This window comes from Anabas testudineus, chromosome 22 (genome assembly GCF_900324465.2).
Source record: "Anabas testudineus chromosome 22, fAnaTes1.2, whole genome shotgun sequence".
In the NCBI taxonomy this organism is placed as follows: domain Eukaryota; kingdom Metazoa; phylum Chordata; class Actinopteri; order Anabantiformes; family Anabantidae; genus Anabas; species Anabas testudineus.
In genome coordinates, this window is record NC_046630.1 from 12,368,874 (window position 1) to 12,394,755 (window position 25,882).

Genomic DNA, 25,882 nt, shown 5'->3' on the forward strand with positions numbered 1-25,882 from the left:
GTGGTGGGCAGAGGAGGTGCGTGAAAGCATGGGAGTGTGTCTGGATTGCGGGGGAGAAAGGTGCAGACTGGTGCGTGTGTGTCTGTGTTTGGGTCTCCATCACGCTACACCAAATTGCTCTGCACGAGACAAACTCTGCAGTCTTCAGAAAGTCGTTAGGATGAGGATGTAGACCATACAGTGTAAAATCTGACAGTGATTACTACCCACTGAAGTTTCTAATTTTAGTACAGGATTCCTTATAATAATTAAATAAATTAATCGCAATGTATCTAAAAAGCACCCTGGTCTGTAATTACTCTAGCACAGATTTACAGATTTAGTAGACTCGTTGCAGAGAGGCTGAAGAAGATTTCAGAATATTTACCAAGGGCAATGGAATAGAAAAAAGTTAACTGAGTAACTAGTCTTTATAGCCTTGTAATAAATAGCTGATTGCTGGAATTCTTTGGAGAGACAAATGTCTGGAGAGGTCATGCTACCTAGGTGGCTGACTATCAAATCAACTCTCATTATAAGTGGAGGTACAGTATCTGCTGATTCATGCAAAATCAGGAGCAGGTGCATATCTCTTAAGAGCTCTGTGGACAAATAGACAGAAAGATATGTACAGACAAAAACATGGACAAAGTTACAGTTCAAATGCAGATGTTCAGCAACATGAAAAGCACAAATACAACGTGAAAATGTTGGATCTTGTTTGTACTGTGCTTACAGGTACTACATGGACTCTGGTACATGTTGCAGTTTCTCTTTCTTTCTCTTACAAAGAGACAAAATAACACACAGAGTGACAAAGACAGAAAAAAACACTTTCATATCAAAAATACACCACGAGCCAGGAGGTGTGTGTGTGAGAACTTGTGGACATTTTGTATGAATGGTGGTACTGTTATTGTTAAGAGTCAGGAAAAGGTTTTCCATCTTGGATCACAACATTTCCACATGATTCTCCAGCCTGCATCCATAGTATGAATGTCTTAAGTAACTGCTGCTTACTTAAGACTAGTGTTACAAAAGAATATCACAGCAGGGCAAGTTCTTAGTGATAGTTCCTGCTCTATTACCTTTACAGATGTTTTAAGGAATATAACCTTAGGGAGTCATTTAAAGTGGCCTCACAGTTTGCACTTAGAAGGCAGACCCAGTTGCTAATTGAAAGTATTTTCTGCATTAATGAATGGGTTGCAAATTACAGTCAGGCTGTGTCATTTGTGGTGTGCTTTCATGTATTTAAAATTGTCTCTCAGTCTCTTGCACTTTAATGTTGCAGCAATTTATAATTAGTAAATTACAAATATAACCAATTAAGTTTTATGCACTGTATATAGGAATACATATAATAAGGTGAGACATTGGAGAGACCTAATAGTGAGTGCTACCAGTTTTGAAAGCGTGAAACAGTATGTTAATGTGAATTTTGAGTAATTATGTGAAGCACTGGCACAAAAAGGGGGAGGAGAAGTGGGAGGGTGGGAGAAGAAGAAACCTCGTGCCCATGTACTTGATCATTGGTTGGACCCACAGAGATGGGGAGGGGCTTCAGTGCCACTGTTTCTGTAGAGAGTGAGGCAGAGGGAGAGAGAAAGAGAGACAGCAAGAGAGAATAAATGAACACAGGGGGTTCTCCCAGCATCGGTATGCATGCCTACCTCATGTCCACTCCAGGCATAGTTTCTGCTCTTCTGAATAGAAATAATAGCAGGGGTGTGTTTGTATGTGTGCGTGTATGTTTTTAAGCATCAGTCACCTCACGCACTGCCTTCATCCTCTCAGCACGCGGCAGTCTGCTGTGATCTTACTGCGAAGGACCAGACAGAACCTGAGAAAAGAGCAAGTGGACGTGGAAGAGTGGTAAAGGGGGAGAAGAAGAGGAAAAGAAGCAGGACAGAGGTGGAGTTAAAGGACCAAATGAAGGACAAATTATCCTTAATGTTTCCTTCCCTCAAGTTATGTATGCAGTATATTCCACAGTAACGTCTTTGGACTGGAAGCTGTGTTTGTGACTCTGTGGGATACCGACAGATAAGGGAGAGTTTTAATCTGTGCTGTCTGCAGCTGCAGCAGATGTTGACGACATCTCTGACTTTATAGGGAGTGGAGGCATTTCAAGCATAGATTGGACTAGAAGTGGACTTCAAACAAACAAAGTCACGTTTCTTTCAGCTTTTTCCTTTTTGTGCCTTTTTGGCTGGGAAGTTTGCATAACTGCAAAAGAAGAAAAAAGAATACACACATTTCCTTTTGTGTGTTAATCGTTTTTTTTTCCATGGTGCCTCTGTATCTTTGTGTAAAGAAAATCTGCCTGAACTGAGGAAAAACCCAGGGGGCTTCCTTACCCTTTTCTGTTCTTTCCGTCCCTCCTGCATTTGAAATGGCAGATGGCTGCAGTCTAATCATGGAATCACAGCATGGAGCTTTTTATTTCTATTGAAACTACACAGATACTTTCAAAAACCTACCTGACAAAATAGTGGGTTCTTGGGTTTATTAAACCCAAAAGGGCCCCTGCGACACATATTCCTGCCCAAGATGATTAATTCCTCCCTGGATTCACTGAACCTGACCTCTGCTGAACCGTCAAACTTATCTGCCCCTTTCTGCCTGCTTGAGATAGGCTATTCCCAGACTTTCAGCACCTGCATCCTTGAAGTCTCAATTATACTTCTCCTTACTGTTCTTATTATTTCTGGAAACCTGGTGGTGATTTTTGTGTTTCACTGCGCCCCCTTGCTTAGCCAGCACACCACCAGCGCTTTCATCCAGACTATGGCATATGCTGATCTGCTGGTTGGGGCTAGCTGCCTGTTCCCCTCACTGTCCCTTCTCCATCACCTACAGGGCCTTGACCCCAAACTCACCTGCCAGGTGTTTGGGTACATGGTATCTGTTTTGAAATCAGTTTCTATGGTGTCATTAGCATGTGTAAGTGTAGATCGCTACATTGCCATCACACGACCTCTGACTTATGCATCCCTAGTGACACCTTGTCGAGTACGCTGCTGCATCGTTCTCATATGGTTGTACTCCGCTCTGGTGTTTCTCCCCTCTTTTCTTGGGTGGGGGAAACCTGGTTATCACGGGGATGTGGTAGAGTGGTGCGCAGTTCAGTGGAGGACTAGTCCAGCGTTCACAAGCTTTATTGTTGCACTGCTCTACGCACCTGCTGCTCTCACTGTCTGCTTCACCTACGCCAATATCTTCAAGATATGCCGGCAGCACACCAGGGAGATCAGTGAGCGCCATGCACGATACCGACCCCAACAGCCGCAGGGGCCAGGAATGACGGCGAGATCTGCGGTCAAGGACAGCAATGCTGTAGAACAAGGGCAGTTTCCCCACTTGTCTCATCTACAAAAAACCCAACACCACCAACCACCGTATCAGCAGCCCACATCAACATACCCAGACAAGCGATATGCTATGGTACTGTTCCGCATTACCAGCGTGTTTTATATCCTTTGGCTGCCCTACATCCTCTACTTTCTGTTGGAGAGTGGAGGGATCTATCACCACCCAGCAGCCTCATTCCTGACCACATGGCTAGCCATCAGCAACAGCTTCTGTAACTGTCTCATCTACAGCCTCTCCAACTCTGCCTTCAGGAAGGGTCTCAAACGCCTCTGCTCATTCTGTTTACAACGCAGTGGCACTGGCTTTGGGGTTAAAAACACCAAAAAGGCTTTCATTGGCTCTGTTGAAAAGGGATTTGCAGGGTCTGGGTATGGATATGGCCATAGAGAATTAGGAATAGGCAAAACATGTCATGTGTAGTGTACACACAGAGAAGAAAGCCTAAGGTCAAATTGGCATTTGAACTTTTTAAAAGATGCCTGATGTGATTGTGTGTTTCCTCTGTAAAGATGAATTGTGCTGTAAAGAAAAGGAAGGAGGCGTCAATCTGCCATCGTTGTTTATGTTGCATTTGGAGGTTATGCAGACGTCCTCTCTGCACATACCGCAGCTGGCAAACACAGAGAAAGGGAATAAAGAGCATAGCACTGAAGAATAAAAAGGCACAAGTCGTGCTGCAAGGCGTTTAAAAACGGTCAAGGAAACGCAGGATGCTGTGTACAGACAGTGGTGATAGATGAAAGGGGTTGGAAAAGAGAAAAAAGGTTTTTTTGGAGAAGTGAACCCTTTGAAGGTTAAATCTGTTTTTTTGTTACTGAAGATAACTGTACTGAAAAGCTGTATGTAATACAGCATGACCTTCATTTGATGCCAATACAGTATGTATTCAAAGTAGAAGATGATAGAAATCAGTGCAAATGGAACAATTACTGTTTTTTAGTTATGTAGCACTGAGATAAACTGCGAACATAAAGCTCTTTCAGTATGATTTTACATGCTCTTACATACGACACAAAGTGATGTAACTGTGTGTATGTGCGCGTGTCTCATGTTGGTTGACTGATTCAAAAAGAAACGGCATGTAGTTTTAGACTGAACTGATAATAGATTGTCCGAAGACTTTTACTGACTTATTTTTTAAAATGGATTATAGATAAGATTATTTATTTATGCACAAAGACAATATGTCTTTCACTTGTGTTCATAGCCTACTGTACTGTAGTAATATATGACATGAGATGTACGACTGTTAGCTTTATCTTTTGGTTAATCTTTATGATCTTTTCAGTTTGTTTCACTTTTGTTGATTTGATTACGTAAATTAAGTTGTTTCATAATTGTGTCCAAGACAAAGCAAGACCAAGAAAAGGTGTTTTTACATTCACTGTGTATAAACCTATGTGTGCACCACTGACCAAATCAAAGTGAAAATGTTTTTGCCTTTGGTCCCAAAACTTATTTAGGCAAATAACCCTTAAACTGTGATCCTCAGCCCTTCTTCAGGATTTGCTATGAGGCACAGTTTATTGACAAGTAGTTATTATGGAAATATCACCTTCACATGCTGCTGCAATTAATTACCTTGCTTTAAATCTGGGCGTAGGCTCTGTTGTAACAGCATTATTGTTCTTTCATTTGAGGACTAGTGCATGACAATACATGCAAACTTCACATCACATCACATGTAAATAGAAACAACAAATAGCCCGTTCACTCCTGCCAGCAGGCTATCATCTTACTGTACCTGTTAACTGTACCAATTTCAGATGTGTGTCTGTCAGTATGTATGCATCAGTGTGCAGTGCATGCATGTGTTGTGGTCTGTTTCCATCATCTTGTCCACATGCGTAGTGTTGTAGGCCCATTTCAATAATGTTATACAAATGTTTCGAGACCACTAGTAAGTCAAAATCACTCCAAGTGTATGTACCGTGTCATACCAAGGAGACCCATGTAACATTTAATTTAGTGGCAGTTATTTTAGCTTTATATACCTTATCTATTCTACCAAAGAAAGTTTATAAAGATATTCTTAGTTTAAATTATTTTCGTAATATTTAACAAATGAAGATTTTGTAACAAATGAGTGTAGGTCATCTGCACTGGTGGCTCAGTGGTGCCTTGTGCACATGGATATGACTGTTTTTACTATCCAGAGACATATTGTTGCCTATCTATACAAATAAACTGTTAGGATTTTAATCCAACAGCTAGAGAGGACTCAATTTATAGACACGTGACTGTTTTTAGAGAGCACAGATTGGTAATTGTATGGATGTGCAGAGATGAACTTTTCATTAGTCATCCTCTTTCACTGAATTCCATGATCATTAGGAAATAATCAGAACCATATTTGTTGTGTAATTTTAAAAGCATGTGTGTTCATAATTTGCAGTCATTGTTTTTCTCATCTTTAGAATTCAAAATAACTAGGAACTAACAGATTACTCAAAACTGTTTTTATGTAATGTATTTGTTAGTATGTGTACACAGTATGAGCAAGTGTGCAAGTGAATTATTATGTGACCAATGGCTGAATTAGACTGTTTATGGTGTTCTAGCAAGGGTGCTAACAAAGTTGTTTCGTTACTTTATTAGCTGCACATCACTTCCCTCTAGTATACTATATTTAAATTGAGTATGATGTACAGTACAGTGGTGGTAAATAGAGTCATATGTTGTCTTTTGTCTGTGAAGCGTTGCAAAATATTTTAATATATTCCATTTGTACCTTCTTTTGTTCAGAAATGGTTTGTACAGATATGGCGTATTGAATGTCTGATTGTCAAAATACACAAATTTATTTTTGTAAAATTACCAAAATTACTTTTTGTCTGTTCTGTTGTGACATGATAAATGGTGCGACTTCAAGGTTTAGCAGCATGTTTACCAGTTGAATTGACTGAAGTTATGTCGTTATGAAGATGATTTTATACTACTTTGATTTGAAAGATTGAGGACTTTGAACTATAGGTAAGACGTTCGCCACTAAAAAGAGATTATTTCTACAGTAAATGGTACAGCTCCTCAGAAGTTTGTAAGACTGAAAGAAAAGTACCAAGGGAAATTATTATGCCCAAACATTAGCTAATTAAAATGTCAGCACACACACTTCCTTTTTCCTGTGAGGAAAACAACACTGCACAGGCTTTGTTGAGGTACAGTGCCATGTTGTATAGGACTAGAGAGAACAAGAGGCAATATGGACATGAAGGCTGGTCTGCCAGCAACTAGTACACTGACTATATAGTGTTGTGTTTTCAAAGTCCTTATCATTCTATCTATTTTAAACAATTTCCAAAAATACTGGAGGGTGCCTCTTCATCTTTATAGGCATTGCCACATTCTGGGCTGTCACTTTCCAGACAGCCAATGAAGTCACATACTGTAGATGTGGCTCTGTGTAAGTAAACATGTATTAATTGGATCTGGCTATTCTATATATAAAAAAAAAATAAATAAACATTTTTTGATAACTTTTGGTAACAAGCAGTACAGCTGCCTCACTTTAATAGTGTGCTTTATCATCCACTTACCTGAACAGTCTTTTTTACTTTTTGTTTTCTCAAGCCCCAAAATAGGCCACTCCAGACCCGTACCAAAGGATGACTCATTATCCAGCTGGTTTAAAGAGCAGATTACTATCACATTTAGACAAGACCGACCACTGTAACAAAACGTCCCAAAAGTTACAGGAATGTCACTCTGTCACAGTAAAAGCTGAAGATTTCTCATGGTGAACAAGAGGCTGTTTGTAAAGTCCTGATGAAAATGAAGCCATTAACATGCACACTAAATTAACGTCATACCTAATATAACAAACTTGTTCGTAGCAAGTGTTTTTGTTGCGCATCTCCTTTTATAGATGGAAAATTTTGATATAATGGATATGGTCAAACATGTTTAATTTAGCTGTCATTAAATGAGTGTATGTGACACTTTTTTACATGATGCTTTGTGGTTGATGAACATAAATGTTATTAAAAGATGTACATGTTGTGTGTCTGTACTGAGCAAATAAATGTGATGTTATCTCAATATATTCAAACTTCCTTATATTTTGCATCAAAAGGAGGCACGTGTGTGTGTGTGTGTGTGTGTGTGTGTTTGTGAGTGAGTGTGTGAGTGTGTGTGTGTGTGTGTGTGTGTGTTTGTGAGTGAGTGTGTGAGTGTGTGTAAAAGGAGATAAAAGCAAGTGCTTTCATTAAACTGATTCTGCACTCTCCCACATGTTAAATGGCACTAGTAAGCCATACTTTAGAACAGTGCTGTATTATTTGGGGCAGATATCACAGAGGCCCTATATTTAGAGAGGTGGGAAAATAGGCTAAATACTGCTGGATAAAGATCAAGTAGTGCAGTTGATAAGAAAAGTAATAACTCAATCTGCATTATGCTGACAGAGATTTTTCCACTGTTGGCCAAACTGTGAATACCATGTAGATGATTACAGATAAAAATAAAGTGTTGCTGTTCACATTCTGTAAATGGGCTGTAATACAGCAGCACCATATTTGTGCATGCAGTCAATTTATTTAATTTGCATGGTGGCAAAACTGCAGTGGGTAATTAGAATTAGAGAATACCAAGACAATACAGACTATTGTACGCAGTGTATGTAGTATGTGGCAACATTATTATTTACATCATTTCTCAGTTGTGATTAGATTCATATTTGCCGTGCTCGGCTTGTACTGAAGCAGTATACCAGTGCACAAGTGGCACAAAAAGTAGGTCATGAGACAGATGATTAAGATTTAATTATGGTTGACGCTGAGGTGAAGAAACAGCACTGCGGGTAGTTTGAGCAGCAATCAATTAGAGCACAGAAGGAATCACAAGATTGAACTAAGTAGTATTTACTGTATTAAAAAACTTCAACTGTTTTTTTCTTTTGTATTTGTCAGAAAGCATCTGTCCAAGCTTCCTAATTATTTACAAAGAATTACAATTTACAATTACTTCTGTAATTCAAATGTAATTTCAGTGAAACCATGAAAGAATAACACTCATGATTATTTGGTAAAAGGTTTATATGGAGCCTGATGAATACCACCATGTTCTCATGGCATCCCAACGGGGTCCTGTATGAGCAGAGAAAGAATAACAGAATGACATGTCAGCTATTGTGTTGAGTCAGAGAAAATCAGGGACATAAACAATAGATAGCTAAGTTGAGTAGGCTAGCTACTGAGAATTCCCACGGAAGTGTTTCTTTGGTTCTTTATTCCTAACTTTAGACACACATAAACACACACGCACACTGTAGTGCCACCATTTTGGGATTTTTACTTTTTGGTGTATATCAGTTGGAGAAGCTCTAAAGCCTTGCAGGGAGTAACATAGCCATTACAGGAATAGTGTGCCACTTGGGAAATTGTTAATTTAAGTGATATTTTGAGGTGCATTTTAGTATTCAGTATTATCTTTAGCATCCTGTCTCTTTTCCCTCCTCCTACTTTAACTTGCTCTGATATTCATGCCATCCACTGGATATGTTTTCTCTCTCCTCGCACGCTACCTTCATTCAGAGCCGGTCTTTACCCAAATACACAGACAGAGAGGGAGGAAGCTAATTGGCCATTATGTCAGAGGTCTTTGTACATGCTCTCAGCACTTCAGATAAGTATGGCTAAGTGGTGCTTGTACAAACATGGATCCTTATCATTCACTGAGAGACTGTACCCCAGTGTAATGGGCCCTTCACACTGGACAGAGTAACTCCTCCAGCCCTGTGCTCCAAAACAGATCAATCCCAATGATTTTCACTGTAAATTAACTTAATTTGTGAAGTGACCTTTTCTGTGGTGTCCACAATATTTCATTTCTTTCATTAAATGATAAATGACAGAAACAACTAAGTGATTATTTTTCTGTTGATAAGGTAATTTAATAATGATCTTTTCAGAGATAGTAAGTGAAGATTGTACAGAGTCTGTAGAGTCAGAGCAGCAAGAGGAAAGGACATGAGGTAGGCTATGTGTTATTGAATAGTGAATTAACAATAAACATGACTCAGACCTCCCTAAGCATCTAGTCAAGTTGACTGTGCTTATATACACGCTAACTATGACTTACTGGGTGTGGTGGAAGTTGTGGAATTGGCTTATAAAAAGCCCACAGTTGTTGGTCTCTGATTGTCATTAGCTTGCTTTGTTTTAGTACTCCTTTCTTCCTGCATTTCTTCTTATACTTGCATTATTTTTGTTTCACTCTCTTCCTCTGTGGAAGCTGGAACAGAAACTTAGTAAGAAAAAAGAAAAAAAACAGAGGAAGGGACTTGATGGGAAGCAGAGAGACCAATAAGGCACAGTAGAGGTAGCTAGAAAAAGAACAAGAGAGATTTAAGAAGTACTGGAGATTAAAAGAAAGGGGTTTCTAAGGTATATGTTTTCAGTTTATCTGTGTTATCATCTACGTGAAAACTGCATAATTGTCCTACATGGAACAGAGTGCAACATAAAGTTGCTCTTTCAACATGAATATATTTTGGCATTGTTATTTACTTCTGACTGAGAGGCAACACCTCCTGCTGACTACAGAAATACCATGATGGATTTCTGCTTACAAGTTAAACAAATGCCCAGTTTTTGTACTGTTGCTTAATATACAGTCCCAATATCAGAGCCAATTCGCCCTCCACATACTGTATGAAGACATCTTTAAATGTGTATTAGATTTGTCATGTAATTTCCAGAGTGTCTTAGAATAACATTACTTATTTACAGGCTCATCAATAATGAAGTCAGGGGTCATTAATCTTTGACAAGCAAAGCTAGTTTGGAGTATTTACTGATTTTGTGTGTGTGCTTGTGTGTGTGTGTGTCTGTGTGTCTGTCTGTGTGTGTGTGTGTGTGTGTGTGTGTGTGTGTGTGTTTGTGTGTGAGAGCGAGACATGGGGATATGCATTCTGTGCATTCAGGCTTGTGGCCACACCTTTATGCTTCTGTCAGTGAATCCTGCCCTGAACCCTCTCATCAGACTATTTGTCCAGTTTTTAACATTCTTTAGCATTTTGTCATAAGCTAAATGAAACAAACATTAAACATTGTACCTGTTCAGCATCTACATGGCAACATTGTCATCGGAGCATGTTATTGTTATTTTATCCCTCATAAGCACAGTCTCACAAAGCCACTAGCAGGGTTACTGACTCGTAGTCGAGCACTCGCGCACATTTCCCCCCAATCCTTCAACAAGTTAAATTGACTGTAATTCAGAGTAGTGGTGGGAGAAGCCGTGACGGTGAAACAAACATCCTCTTATCAACCTGCTTTTATATCGTACATTACAGTTCAGTTGTTCATATCACTCTGGATTAGGCCAGTGTATCTGATATGTTCCTAGTACTGTACAAAGAGTTATGTGCAGTATGTCATGAAGTGAACAGCTAAGAAATAGCAAAATTGTTGGTGTGATATGTGATATATATACTTATCTCACAGGACACTTGTATGATAATTACTATGAATCTATGTTTTTTTCTACAAGATAAATTTAGTCCGCTTTGCTTCACTCCAATTGTCAGAGCTGTGTTATTATTTAACAACTGTTGTTAGAACTGTTTGTCTAAGGTTCTAAAATTGATTGAAATAGGCTGAAATGTAGTGGACAGACAGACAAATGTGGAGAGAAGGGAAACGTGTACAGTCTGTACTGTTGAAGAGAACATTCTGTGCCACCAGTAATTCATCCTGCCCCATATTATAAATCTCCGCAGTGAGCGAAAGTGGGGTCACAACACAGCGAGGAACACTAACCTTTTTTTTGTAGTCATAAATAATAAAGCATCTTGTGGACTTTTAGATGAGAGAACTGATTCTGTTGGTGTCATGCTTGTTTTTTTTGTTTGTTTTTTTTTTCCTTCTCTTCACACATGCTGACCTTTTCCTTTGTGTCCCCTTCTTGGTTTCACTGCTAGGAGTCCCCTCAGGATAGTGCCATCACCAGAGACATTAACAGGACATTCCCAGCTCATGACTACTTCAAAGACACTGGAGGAGATGGACAAGACTCCCTTTACAAGATCTGCAAGGTGAGACATGCACACACACACACGCACACACACCCCTTCAGAAGAGGTTTAAGTAAATTTTTCTGAGTAGTTAACATAAGATGCTTCAGTTAATTAACCATAAAAACAGATCAGCACTTACTTTATTTACGAAGGTGAGATGTAAACAGTTGGTAGCAGTGGTGTTCACTGCCTGAACCACTAATTGCGGTTTGCACGTGATGTTGAATCACGTTTCCCTGTAATACAATAATGTTTACTATGTAATCACACAAGCGTTACAGTAGGTGCAACAACAGCGCTTGTAGAGCAGCAGTTGCAAGTGTTAAATTTAAAATGGACCATTCATCAATTAACTAAACTGTTTCTGGGCAGTGCAGCAAGTTCACTGCCTGTCTACAAAAGCAAAATAATTTTCTAATCGAACTCACGTACACACACAGACACTCACCTGTTGCACAACTGGACCTCACACACCAGTGTGTATGCATATATGCGCATGTCTTGCAGCTTGTCACACATATTTAGTGATGATGAAGAAGTGCTGGTGCTCATGTGCATATACAGTTAAAACACACACACACATTCTAACCTGCACTTCCATGCTATCACATTAATAGCTTGGCTGCAGAGTGTTCAGTGTTTTCTTTTCCATTTTCATTGCATTCATTATGTATAACTCAGGTGAGGGCATCCATCTCTTCCCAGACAAGCACCTCCTCAGGTGTGTTTGAATAATTCAGTGGGCCCTCCCTTTCTTCTGTGCAGATTGATCCACACTTTGTCTATTTGACTTAGACTCATTATTTGTGTTTGTAGCTTAGTAGGCCACTACAGCCCTTTTCCAAATTCTCTCCCTTGCTTCCTCTCGTCATTTTTACTCCATTTCCAACCCTTTTTCTTTCTCCAGTTCTGCCTTCTCTTGTCTTTTTACCTGTTCATGTTCATTTTTTACTACTTACTTAACTCTTTTCCCCAATCCCTCAGTCCAGATGCATCTCTCATCTGTGTCTTCTTGTATTGCTGTTCTAATACCAGTAATGTGGCATTTCAAAATAAAATCAAGGGTGTTGGAGACATATGGCGCACTGTAAAGCACCTTTAAAAAAGATTTTTGGAAAGATGAACAGTATTACCAGAAGTTATTTTCTGTAGCATGTACAGTGTAATTCAGGTCTGCCAACAATTCAAAAACAACATATTTATACTTTTTTCTACAGTAGTTAAACAATGTTTTTTATTTCCTTTAACTCATCAGTGTTTGAGTTCACTGTAACATGCATTTAGTCTGGGTGTGTGTCTTTGTCTTCTCCTTCAGGCTTACTCCGTTTACGATGAGGAGATTGGCTACTGCCAGGGACAGTCCTTCTTGGCCGCTGTGCTGCTGCTGCACGTGAGTTCACATATCAGCAGGGTCCAGCAAAAATCCAAGCTTTTCAAACAATTTAAAAAGCTGAGAGGGACTGTTTTGTTTTCATGTGACATCGGTATCTTAATGACGTTTTACAACACTGGAGGATTGGCCTGGTTTATTTTAAATGTCCTAAACCCTGTAGGCTGTATATTCATTATAGAAAACAAAAGGTATGACGTAGAGTTTCTCCACAAAGGTAGGATGATGGTTATTAACATGTCTAATAACGTCATATTATGTACGTTATTAGCACTCCTACCAAAGCCATTTTCTCAAATAAAAAGTTGCCCTGTCACATGTGTAGTACACACGGGAGATTCTGTGTCAGATGCGTTCTCACCTACTGTAAATACTCCGTTTGGTTTGGGCCTGGGTAGAGTGTGCAGGGGGAGGCAGGATATGACATAAAAGTGGTGGAAATCAATGTGTTTTGATTACAACATCAAAGATGCATTATAGAAACATAATCAACACATCAACTCACTTCCTATGAGTACTCTGGACAATGACCTCCTGTTTACAGTTAATTGGACATTACACTGAATTTGCACTAGAAGCTGGCAGCTGCTCAAGCCAGGTGACTCACACGTCTGTTGTCACATACAGCCCGTTGAGTTAATGTCTAGGTAAGTTCAGGTTTGCAGGGCATGTTTGAATGCATCTCTGGAGTGGCTTGTTTTGAAGCATCTCTTGAGTCCAAAGGCAGGTCAACGGTTCCACCTAGTGGAGAAACATCTATGTAAATAAATGTGTTGTTTTTTTCTTTCAGATGCCAGAGGAGCAAGCTTTCAGCGTGCTGGTCAAGATCATGTTTGACTACGGGCTCAGGGACCTTTTCAAGCAGAACTTTGAGGATCTGCATTGCAAGTTCTTCCAACTTGAGAGACTCATGCAGGTGTGTGTGTGGTCGTTGCATTTAATCTAAAGTAGGTTTTCTGAATGTACAACATAGCAGTGGTCGCTGTTCTGCTTACCCAGATTTTTCCTTTCTATTTTTAACTTTTCTCTTAGTTCCATTTTGTTCTATTTATTTACCTCTCTCCTCTTTCTTTCTCTCAACATCATTCCTTCTACTTCTCTTCCTCCCTGTGCCATATTTTAATGTTTTTTTCATTCTCCTCTTTCCCTGTAACGTTCTTTTTGTGTTCAACAGGAATATATACCAGACCTGTACAACCATTTCCTGAATGTGGGTCTGGAGGCTCATATGTACGCATCTCAGTGGTTTCTCACCCTCTTTACAGCCAAGTTCCCTCTTTATATGGTCTTCCATATCATTGACCTGCTACTGTGTGAGGTTGGTAATAAAAGGAAAACACAGACACAACTTTACTAGCTACAAATCACATTTGCTTTGAAAGTACTCTATATGTAACTTGTGTTACAAGCTTCTAACCACTTAAATGATCTCAGTTTAGCAGTGTAAAGATGGATGAAAAAGGACAATAATAGTCCAGGGTGGAATGTTTTGCAATGGAGAGTGATAACTATATGAAATATGACATAAATTATGATTCTGATGATAGTCTGTTCCCCTCTGCCTTAGTTTAAAGGATCTCCTCAGGTGTTTTGTGGAGCACTTGACATTGATCAGTCTCTGGCTGAACATGCTTCTTTGTCCAGCCAGGATTCAGAGGAGTTTGAATAGCATCCTCCTCTCAGCTACAACATGTAAAGGGTCAGGCTCCACACCCAGAACAGAGCCAGCCCTCCTGATGAGTTTGTTCAGCATCTTAGCGTCTGCCAGAATTGGGAGATGGGTCTAGATTTGGGAAATTATTCACAAACTCAAGTACAGATCATGCGTAACCACAGGCTAAGGTGAAAAGCTGCCTTTTACAGTAAGGTAGTCCATGGCAATATAACTGAGGGGCCAGCAAAAATCCTTAAGGAGAAATTTTCAATGCTTTTTCAAGGAGTAAACCTATACACTGTTCATATCTAAATATGCACAATTTATGAACAATAAGAAACAATTCCAACACTAACGTCTACAGTTTAGATAGTCTTTAGTCTTCTTTTTGTCTTGAATGAACTGAAAACAGTAATATTTTCTTATTCCTAGGGCATCAGTGTGATCTTCAATGTCGCCTTGGCACTTTTGAAGGTAAGCTAGACACACAAACACCAACCAGTTATGTACCACATTAATTTACTTGTTATTTACCATATCTAGTCTAATTTAGCAATGTGGTAATGAGTGAGGACATTACAAAAGAGGAAACTAATCTCTGCAGAATACTGTGACTATTTGTGCCTGATTGGCTTACATGTTGTTTGTTTTCCCCACAGACATCAAAAGATGATCTGATCCAAACAGACTTCGAGGGTGCACTCAAATTCTTTCGCGTCCCAGTTCCAAAGAGATATCGGTCTGAGGAAAATGCAAAGAAACTAATGGAGCTGGCTTGTAGCATGAAGGTGAGATTAGAGTATCAGAGTAAACAGTTTCCCTAAAAACATGCAGCCTTCTTTGCAAGATCGCTACAGCCTTGTTCTCCTGTATGTCCACCACTACTATGTCAGGTTGATTGGCCATTACCAGTTTGTTAGTCTGTATCTGGAAGTCCCACAGGATCTTAGCTCTGTCAACCTTTGGAGGTGTGTCCCATTTTGACTTTGACAGCTCTCTTATTATTATTATCTCTGATCGTAGGGAGGATGATGGTAATATCTCCCCCTTGCCGTAGCATTTGTGTTGTACTGCATCATTCTCTAGTTGTGACATCAGGTGTTTCATTGGATATTGTCCTAACTGGGAATCGAACCAACACCCTACCATACCAAAGTCAGCGGTACTAACAACTGTGCTATCTATCTATCCAACTACAGCTATATCAATATATCTATCGATATATCTATATATACTCTGAACTATAAAAAATAACTGGGATGGTGAATGGTTTGCCACCCACACACATTTAGATTTAGTCATTTGGCAGACTACCTGGAGGTAGGCTACAGCTGGGATTCAAACCTCAGTCTCCCACATGGAAGGCGGGGATGTTACCACTACACTAACCATCCTCAACCTCAACTAGTGGAAACAAAAAGTTTTGACCAACTAGTTAGATGACTGAATGGATAAAAGGTTTGTAGTCTAGCAGTAATACAGAAATACCAATAGGGGGCACTGTTGAACTTCAGGTAAGGCTAAACAGATGGCGTGAACACATGGGTACGTGCACACTTTCTGTCTCTGTCTCTTACACACACACACATTCCCACCTGTGTCCTGACCTGTTTTGAACAGCATGGCCTATTTTAGAGGGTCTGACTTTGAAGGTAACTTTAGGCTGAGATTTTTATTAGCACAAACTCTGTAAAAGAGCCAGCATGGAAAGAGATTTGAGCTTTTTGGATCTCATTTGAGATGGTTGGGCAGCAGAAAGAGATGCACAATGAGCTTCTCCAGCTGAGAAAGAATAGGTGTGTGTGTGTTCTAAATCAAAGCCTGCTAGACTTTTGAAGATGTTTCAGTTCTCGTCGCATAGACACATCAGTTCAGAAGAGAAATCATGAAAAAAAAAGAGTTTGGGATGGTGAGGATACTCGGATAGAAGACAAAATCACTATGAATTTGAAGTAAAAATCACCAGCACATACCAGCTTTTTTATGTCTACACCATAGCTCTGTGCTTTCTAGATACGGTGGTACATTGAGCTTGCATACACAGTTTTCCCACTGCTGACTAATTTTTTCAAAGTGGTGCTTTTTATTTTGCAGAAACAAAGCAGCTGCAATTGAGCAAGCTTATAAAATTATTTCAGTTTCTGATAAGCATAGAATGATCAGCAAATCTCCTGAGAGAACAGGTGTTATTACAGTAAACCTCTTCTAGTTTGTTGTGTACAACAGTAATTTATAGTCAGTTCAAATATTTTATGTTTAAATTCTCAGTACTTGAGACAGGCAGGGGCACTCTGCATTGCAATTGCTTTTCTAAGTAGTAGTTTCTGAAGAGCACTCTGTCAGGGCCACAGGAGAGAATGAAAAAAGAAAGGAGAGGGATCAGACAAGTCGTGCCCTGAATGACCTCTTGTTACTTTGTCTTCCTTTTATCTGTCTCACATTTACAGACCAGAACGTGTAAACAAATACTTTTCCAAAGCACACACATGCAGACAGGGCAAGACAAATGCAGGTCATGCTTTTCCGCTACCGTCTACATCATTGAGTGATGAACATTAAAAGTATTTAGATCACTGCATATATTGTGGTTTAATATAAACCTGAGACCAAAATGTGCAGAGATGCAGCCTTAATCAGATGCGTTAAAATCTGCATAGCAGCAAGCATGTCTTAGTTTGGAGACAGTGTTGGGTCTCTCTCTCTTTTATGCTGAAAATCGGGCACATAGTGTTCATTTTAGAGTAGCTGAAAAAGACCAATGTAAGGCAGTGTCTGGACAGTGAAAGCCTTGTTGATGAGACTGGCTAAATGTAGTAATGTTACTGAAAATAAGAGAGTTGAGGGCAGTACAACTAAACGGAGTATAAACTAGTGGACTGTGTGGACAGAGATATTGGGCAGGAACCATTACATATGTTATATTACAACTTTAGATGCTAAAGAATGCCACAGTCCAGCAAATAGTAGAAATGTGTGTCCTTGTTTGCAAAAGATTAGAAAGATTTTCTACTGGCAGCCACATTTAATGCAAGAGCCCAAGAATAGTGGGCTAGTTGAATTTCCAAACTTCATCATGTGTATTATTGTGATTATAATTCTTCATATGTGATACAGTTAAAAAAAATATCATATTGTTTTTCTTCTCCTGCTCCCAAACAGATCAGTCAGAAGAAACTAAAGAAATTTGAGAAGGAGTACCACACCATGAGGGAGCAGCAGGAGCAGCAGGAGGCACCTATCGAGAGATATGAGGTAGACAAACACACAAAATAGTACTGTGCAGACATTAAGCATACAAAAGTCAGTGACTTCTCTGTGAAATTAAGCAGAACAATAATATAAAGGTATGTTTCAGTAACTGTGTAAGTTGTTAAACTCCATGGATTCCTTTAGTCCGACAAGTACTGCAACCTACATGGGTTGCTACAGAGTACTACCTCAAAATTGTGCGTAAATATATCTGAGTCACAGCAACCACCTTACAGATTTTCCACTGAACAGATTTTTTTTTTCTGTAGACCTTGTCCTTATTCAGGAAAGAAAAAGTGCATGGCATCAAAGAAAAGCTATTAATTGTACATGGCACATCTCAAGGGTAACAGGTTGGTTGTATACAGTACAAGATCATCAATTACACTGGCTGAACTACTTCTGTGTTTGCTCCTGATGCTTCTAGCGAGCAAAACCATTTGTGTATCTCACAGGGTGTTCACAAGCTGTTTCTAGTAACTAGCATTGCTTTAGTCCACCTATTACAGTTTATGTTTCAGTTACATGTATCCTATTTTATAACATCAGCGCAGTAAAAAGCTACGTATCATTTATCAGTAAAATCCTGGCATCGTAAAGATTCAGCACCAGAAGTAATGAGGAAGATGATTATATTGCGTTATTTGCAATAACAGACTTGTAGTAGTAACACTCAAGATTTCATAATCCATCCTCTTAATTCTTTTGTCTTACATGTCAAGGAAAATAATTTACACGTCAGTTTTTAACACAGCTGCCTGTTGCTGCTGGTTCACAGTCTGTTAAACATTACAAACAACTGTGCAATCATGCTGTTGTAGGATCACTGTTAACTTTGACACTTACTCAGTTTCATTCTATATTGTTGCATTACTCGAGAACCAGGAAGAGATGCTAACCCTTTCAATCGCAAAGCTTCATGGTTGACTCATTTTCCCTTCTCTGCTACCTCTTCATTTTCCTTCCTCTTTCATGTCCCTTCACTTCTCTCTGCTCATATACTCTTCTGTTTTGCTGTCCCATTTTTTTCTCTTTGTCATCACTATCATTTTTCTTTCCTGCTCTCTTCTTCCTTTTCCTTGTGTTTTTTACTGTCTAGAGGGAGAACCGTCGTTTACAAGAGGCCAACATGCGTTTGGAGCAGGAGAACGACGACCTGGCACATGAACTAGTTAGCAGCAAGATAGCTCTGCGCAAAGACCTTGACAATGTAAGAGCAAAAGAAAAAATATATATTCAAGTCATTTTATGGGTGTCTGTTTACATGAAAAGGGGACTTCTTCACTTCTGTACAGTCACTTAACAGAGGCAAGTATGCGGTTTATGTGGCAACAATTGTGCAAGAGGAGAGTGAAAGAATAAGTATGTTTGTTGGACAGAAGCGCACCATACATTACACAGTTTATAGTGAATGTGTGTGAAGGACGGGATTGCACATTTGTGTTGACTGCCCTTGAAAAGAGAGACAGTAGAGAGAAAACAAAGATGTAAGTAGGGCAAGTCTAACTTTCAATAAGCTCATAAACACTGGGTCATTCTGTCTTGTGTGTTTTTGTGTGTGCACGTGTGTCAGGCTGAGGAGAAGGCAGACGCCCTGAATAAAGAGTTGCTGCTGACCAAACAGAAACTGGTGGAGTCTGAGGATGAGAAGAGACGATTGGAGGAAGAATCTGCACAGGTTAGAGCCAACAATGAAGCATTTTGGTCTAGTTTCAAACTAGATTCCTAAAGAGGAAAAGCTCTTCTTGAACCACCCAGTTGTCTAAAATAAATGTTTAAATCTCATGTGACACAGTGTTATAGATGGTGGGGAAGCATCTGCACTACTGCAAAACAGATTCCCAGAAGAATGAATTATTGTGAAAAGAAAAAGCTTAAATCTCCTGTCCTTGGGTCTAAAAATCACCTAGCAGGAACTGTGTAATATTAATGTGACAAGCTGGGCCCGAGCCATCTGTGTTATGGACAAAGTCCACTGTTTGCAGGTTTTCATTCAAACCAACCACAGCAATGCACTGTTTTACCATTAACATCTCTTTTTGTGGATGAAACTGTGTTAATCATTATATTGACCTGCTACGGTGCTTGTTTGGAATAAAAACCTACAGACTCATGCTATGTGGCTGTTTGTCTTTAGATTCATTATATTGGTTTTTAGGCTGCAATTTATATTTTTCTGAGGTGGTCGTACTGAACTGCAATCCATTATGTGATGTACACTGCCTGTCCAACAATAAGAGTCAGACACTCGCTAATATTTTCCTAGACCAACTTTAGATTTGATTATAGCACACATTCAGCGTGGCATCGTTTCAGTAAGCTTCTACTTGTATTAATTTTTCGCCAAGATCTTGTGTTGATGTTGGGAGAGTCGGACCAGTGCACAAAGTCTTCTCCAGCACATCCCAAAAAAAAGTGGGGTTAAGGTCTTGACTGTTGGTTAATCCATGTGTGTAAATGATGTGTCATGTTACCTGAACCCCTCTTACAACTCACAATTTGACTTACTGCATCAGTTAGGGTTAAATAACATGTTGCCAGCTGAAACATAATTATCCATGAAGGGGCTGTTTGTGCATTTTTCATTTTTTTAGATTTCTACCTTCACTACATTTATGTGTATTCATGTGTCTGTCTCTCCACCACTTTATGTTTTAGTCTGTATATCTTTGTAGACCTGTCTCTGTGTATAATTTGTAGAAAAGACTATAATCCAGGCTTCCTTACTCTCACCCTGTCAATGTCAAAGTCTGTCTGTTCATCTTTGATGTTGATTTTCATGAGTTCAATGCGGAATCTCTTTGAGTTAGAGGGCAGACCCGTGCTCCTATATGTGTTCAGTGCTGTCCTTCAGATGTCTCTTGTCTTCTTGAGTGTGTAGGTGTAGCTCTGAGTGATTTATGTGCTTGTATGCAGGTTGCATGGAGGGCATGACTTTGCCCTGAGCTTCACATCTGCCAATACCCTTTTCTATCTACTTTACATTTCCTGGCAGTCACACAGTCTCTGAAGTCTCAGACTCTTTCTCTGTCCTTGGTCTCTGCCGTGTATTGACCTAAAGGTTTCTGTGCATGTGTGTTTCCACAGTTGAAGGAGATGTGCAGACGAGAACTTGATAAATCTGAATCAGAGATTAAGAAGAACGGCTCCATCATTGGAGAATATAAGCAGGTATGTATTGTAAAGTTCAGCTTGTAATATACAGAAAGAAATTTAACAAAACATAAAAGAAAAATAACAGTGACCTCAATAGTTTTAATGCTGTATTCTGTCTACAGCCATTTGTTGAAATATCTCAAGCTATATGCAGGTCCATATGGATCTAGGTCTAAATATAGCCAGGAGCTCCCCAAAGGAAATGAATAGAATCAATCCCAAAACCTCCAAGGAGCCAGTGTAAAGAGACAAAAAAAATGGTGTTCATGCTTTACACCCCTTAGTTCTGGTTAAAAGTCTGACATCATCAAACGTTTTAGAGATTTAGAATTATTATGATATATACCTTTATTTACCTTTCTATTCATTTTATGAGGGGTTATAAAAACAAAAGTAGCAATAGAAAGTTGTTAAAGAAAGCACAAATACAGATGGACATTACAAATTAAAGAGTGCACACAAAACAGTGTAAGACTAGCAGAGTGGAGTCTAACTGATGATCTGATAGAAACATGCAGAGGACTCGCAATGACCCAAAAGGAATAACTTGTTGTTAACAAGGACAGGACAGGATTTTAACTAGGCCAAGCTGTATCATTGAGATACTCACACTCTGCTCCTCTGGCAACAAATGGCTAAACTGGTTGCACATTTCATTAAATGTACTGTATGCATTTATTCAACTTTTATTTATTTGTTTAGTTTATTTGTGTACTGTTACTCTAATATTTGAAGGCATTAGTATTTGTCTTCCTGCATTTTATATGTGTCATCCTGAACTCTAGATATATGAGGAGTGAACCTTAGAGCACTTCTTACTCCACTTATCTTTCCTTTTTTGGCTTGTCTTTCATATCTAAGCTCTGATCAAGCCATTGCTGTGGCAAGATTAGCCACAAATATTTAAAAATAATGTGAGATCAGTCCGTTTTCATTCATTCATCTAGTTTGCGAAGCAGAAATGTCTAATTTTACTAAATGCCCCTGAGCTGAACCCAGAGCCTTTGATGACTGAGTCTGTGAGCATATTTTGAATTCCTGTCTCTCTGAATTCCTCTTACAGTGATTTTCTTCCTTTCAGATCTCATCCTGTCACTTAATGCTTAAATATAAACCTATCCAGATCAAGTACTGTAACCATCAGCACAGACATTATGCAACAGTCCTGGTCTGATCGCTCCCTGTGCGGGCTGACAGAAATAGCAGGAAGACTCATTTAGAAACAGACCTTAACTTCACCTGAGTCTAAAAATATTGGCAGCAGAGTGGAATTGACAGCAGATCTGAAAACTGGTGACAAGAGCTATCAAGGAGGAGAGGGGATTTGATAGTTGTGCGTTTGTATGTGTAATATGAGTGAAAGCTGCCTTCATATTGCTAGCACGTAGCTTAAAGCTATGCTGAGATGAGCTAAGTGTGAAAATTGGGCTTTGTTAAAAATAGTTATTTTTGTGACAGTGAGGAAGAGGGTGATATATGTAGAGAGAGAAAATGAAGAGAAGTTTGTTGAGAAGAGCAGAGGGAGGACAGCAGCAATCAGTCCTATGGGATTGACAAGTTGAGGAATGCCCCGAAATAGCCTGCATTGTTTTCCAAACCAGATAACTCAAATTATTCTTCAAATAGCATTTTCCTATGCCAAGTTCCTTTTTGTAGGATTATAGCCAAAAAAGCTTTGTGTGCTAATTGCTCCTCCAACATATGAAGACAGAGAAACGTCTGCTATTGGTGAGACTAAAAACAGTATTTGGTTGTGTACCATAGTCTCAGTTGTAGGAGTAGAGCCCGTGTACATACACTTAGTCTGGCCGAAAGACATGATTTGCAGACCTATTGTTTGATTCTATTTGCTAATATTAATATTGCATGTACTTACAATATGCTCATTGACTGTAAGTGTATATACTGCTCGCATTCCTAACTGTAGACCGACACATGCTGTCCTCCTCCCCACTGTCAACTTTACCCCTTCAACTAATCATGTACAGAGTAAACGGCCTAATTTTAGTGGTCAGACAAATGGTCGCCTTAAATGAGTCAGACCAGCTCAAGTTAAAGCTTCACAAAGTAAAAGTGTATAGCATAACATGGAATGATTGCAAGATAAAGTGGGATAAGATATTGGTAGTTGTGAAAGAAATGTAGAGAGATGGGTACAGTAATACCAGTGGAGAGGAAGACAGCAGGCAAACCATGAACAGTGGAAAGTGAAAGATGGCTAAGGATAACAGATACACAGATATATAGATTGATCTCTAAAGGAGGACAGTATATGATGCAGAGAGGTGGGATTACCTAGTGTACTTGTTAGAATGATTCATGTCACATTGATCTTTCTGTTTTTAGTAAGCTGGAGTGTGTTTGTGTGTGTGTGTGTGTGGGGGGGGGTATCGACGTTATAGATATAGGAAGAAGGGAGGGGCAGAAAAAGAGATTGTTTAAATGCACATGCATTGATGTACATCCTTTGAGTACTACTGGAAAAACAGGATCTTCTGATGCCTCTAATTGATTTAGATCAAGTCTCTGACATACTGTAAGAGCCACCATCAGGGCTGGGGACACTGTGGGCCAGGTAGTGCATGATGTTCTGTTCAGTCAGAAGAAAAGAAATCACAACAGACTACTTCCCTTGTCCCATGAGATATATGCTCTACCACCATAAAAAGTGCTAACATTTAAACCCTCCTAAAAATAAATAATCATCGAGAGTAATTTAGCATTATTTGTTCCCCTAGCTCAGTGTTTACACATAAATTGTTGGTTGTATCACAGTAATTAGTGTACAGTGCAACTCTGATCTTCAAACGTCTCCCTGTTATCTATAGATCTGCTCCCAGCTGAGTGAACGACTGGAGAAACAACAGACAGCCACCCGAGGTGAACTTGAGAAAATCAGGGTGAGCTTTACTCCTGCAAACATTCACACACTTTTAAACACTGCTGCACGTCCTCATAACATCCTGTGCATTAACCGTCTGCATTATAAATGCAGAGTTGTGCTGTTAAGTGTCATGTATATGAATGAATGTGTGTCTTACATTTACTAATTGAAGCAGTAATGATTTTAACTACAGCTCTCAGACTTCTGGATGAGTGCCATGAACAGTGTCACATTACAACTGGCTGTTTTCTGTCTTCTGAATGTGTAGATTTTTTCTTTATACCTTTAGTCAATTTAGATATAAACTGTTTAAGAGCCAGTATCTGCAACTGAGAAACTATTTTTGCTCCATTATCCCCAATTGGCAAACATGATGGTAGATTGTTATTAAGAATGCTGAAAGCAAGTGGTCACAAATAATGACCCATAAAATGTAATGGTGTGTCTGTTATTTACATAGTTTGCATTTTAAATGTATAATTTATTTATCAGACGCAGAGATGTCATGATGACTATGATTTAAAAAGAATAGTACAATCTGAACGAGTGTCAAAATCTGGCTGTTACCTGCATGTAAAACTAATAATACATTAATAATGAATAAGGGATTAGGCCCATGAGCACTTTTTGTGGAAACTGTAGCTGTAAGACAGAACAAGGAAAAGGTTAACTGCACCAAGGACAAGTCCTATAAAGGGTGTAGCAGTTATGTGTATGAGTGTGGCGGAGGTAAACGCCTGTCATCTTGTTGGTGCTTTAGTTACTGTCAGTAATTGCAATTATAACTGATGGAGGGGAACGGTGATGAGCAGTTGATAATATATACAGTATAATTGTAAGTTACAGCAGTGTTAATTATAAATGTTTAAATATCCTGACATACTTATTCACCAGAACTCTATTTAAAGTGATGACAGAAACAATTTCAGCTCAGACACTTTGCTGCTTCATTAATGTTCCCATCCACTACTGCCGTGATGAGACTACTGTAGAAACATTATGTATAATTACTGTTCAGCTTTAAAATTCAGTCGACAGTTCAATCCAAATTAAATACAATATCGGTATGAAATAATAATTCAAAAGGAATATATCAACCAACAAAGTGAACTGTTGTTGCTAAAGCACACAGCCTTGACTGTAAAGTGCTGTAGACAGTGCTACTTAGACAAACTTAGGCCCCAATCTGTCTGCAGTGGTCTCGAAGGAGTCAGCCTACTGAACAGCACCCAAGTGATTCTGCCATTAGGAAGTCTGGTAGCCATGAGGCAGACTTGGAGAGAACGAACACCCTGCTATCATTTCTAGTTACACTCAATGGCCACTTTACTAGGTACACCTAGGAATCTATTGTAATCTAATACGGCAGCTCTGCCGTGAAATCCACCTTTACAAAGCTATGACTGATAATTCTACTATATGTGTATTATTGGGCTCATAGTGGGAGGGGGAGTACGTACTAGAGTGCACTATTAGAGATGTTTCTAATGTTTTAGCCCCCTAGGGTGGTTCAATAACTAAATAACTATATTTGGCGTATTTAATGATTTTTGGATAGGATGATGATATAAAATGACTTGGCTGTAGATGTTTGCATTTATACATTAGTAATTTGTCAGACATTTGTGTGGACACTAACTGCCCTACCCTGCTATTCAGTGTTATTTTTGGACTTACATTTTCAAACATTTTGCACATTGGGAACAGCTATTAAAGCAGATAAATCAACAAAAAAGGGCTTGTAAGGTCCGCTGCTGGTATAAAGATGTAAATTACATTATCTTTTCCTCTTTCTCTTCCTCCTAAATTATTTTCTAGTCCAAAGTGGAAGGCTGTGAGAAGTGCAGTAGTCTTTTCAACAAAGATGGTAGAGTGCGGACTGCTGTGACCACAGCACCTGCTGGAGGGGCTGAGGAGATAGATGAGGAGAAGGAGGGTTTAAAGAACCAACTGAGAGAGATGGAGCTGGAACTAGCACAGACAAAACTGCAGCTGGTGGAGGCCGAGTGCAAAATCCAGGTACACTTACAAAGTCAAATCAACCTACAAAATAAGCCAGATGCATGATTGCAGTCACATATTAAGAAAAAACAAGTCCCTCTTCATGTCACATAGTTGACACACTAGTCCTTTTCCCATCCCGTCATGACTCCTGTAGCTGGTGCAGAAGTCAATAAA

At 39.2% G+C, this 25,882-nt stretch overlaps 2 protein-coding genes and 1 long non-coding RNA gene across 4 annotated transcripts in view; 2 read left to right on the forward strand and 1 right to left on the reverse strand.

Annotated features, from left to right (window-relative positions):
* LOC113148594 (rab GTPase-activating protein 1) overlaps nt 1-25,882 on the forward strand; it is a 56,022-nt gene that overhangs the window by 26,337 nt on the left and 3,803 nt on the right. For both annotated transcript variants that reach the window (XM_026340335.1, XM_026340336.1), the window contains 12 exons: nt 11,276-11,389; nt 12,687-12,761; nt 13,552-13,677; nt 13,936-14,079; nt 14,848-14,889; nt 15,075-15,203; nt 17,575-17,667; nt 18,764-18,874; nt 19,238-19,342; nt 20,752-20,835; nt 23,649-23,720; nt 25,523-25,723. In XM_026340335.1, coding sequence (XP_026196120.1) covers nt 11,276-11,389; nt 12,687-12,761; nt 13,552-13,677; nt 13,936-14,079; nt 14,848-14,889; nt 15,075-15,203; nt 17,575-17,667; nt 18,764-18,874; nt 19,238-19,342; nt 20,752-20,835; nt 23,649-23,720; nt 25,523-25,723 — 1,296 coding nt within the window. The remainder of the gene's footprint in view (nt 1-11,275; nt 11,390-12,686; nt 12,762-13,551; nt 13,678-13,935; nt 14,080-14,847; nt 14,890-15,074; nt 15,204-17,574; nt 17,668-18,763; nt 18,875-19,237; nt 19,343-20,751; nt 20,836-23,648; nt 23,721-25,522; nt 25,724-25,882) is intronic.
* Nucleotides 1,587-25,882, reverse strand: part of LOC113148596 — a 31,339-nt gene continuing 7,043 nt past the window's right edge. The window contains exon 3 of the long non-coding RNA XR_003297449.1: nt 1,587-1,822. This is a non-coding gene — a long non-coding RNA (uncharacterized LOC113148596). The remainder of the gene's footprint in view (nt 1,823-25,882) is intronic.
* LOC113148595 (probable G-protein coupled receptor 21) lies at nt 1,816-7,394 on the forward strand. The gene has a single exon (XM_026340337.2). It carries the CDS (start codon nt 2,533-2,535, stop codon nt 3,772-3,774), a length of 1,242 nt encoding a protein of 413 aa, XP_026196122.1. The 5' UTR covers nt 1,816-2,532; the 3' UTR covers nt 3,775-7,394.

What these genes read in the sequence shown, in the direction of transcription:
- LOC113148595 (XM_026340337.2), top strand. Translation starts at nt 2,533, where the DNA reads ATGATTAATTCCTCCCTGGATTCACTGAACCTGACCTCTGCTGAACCG.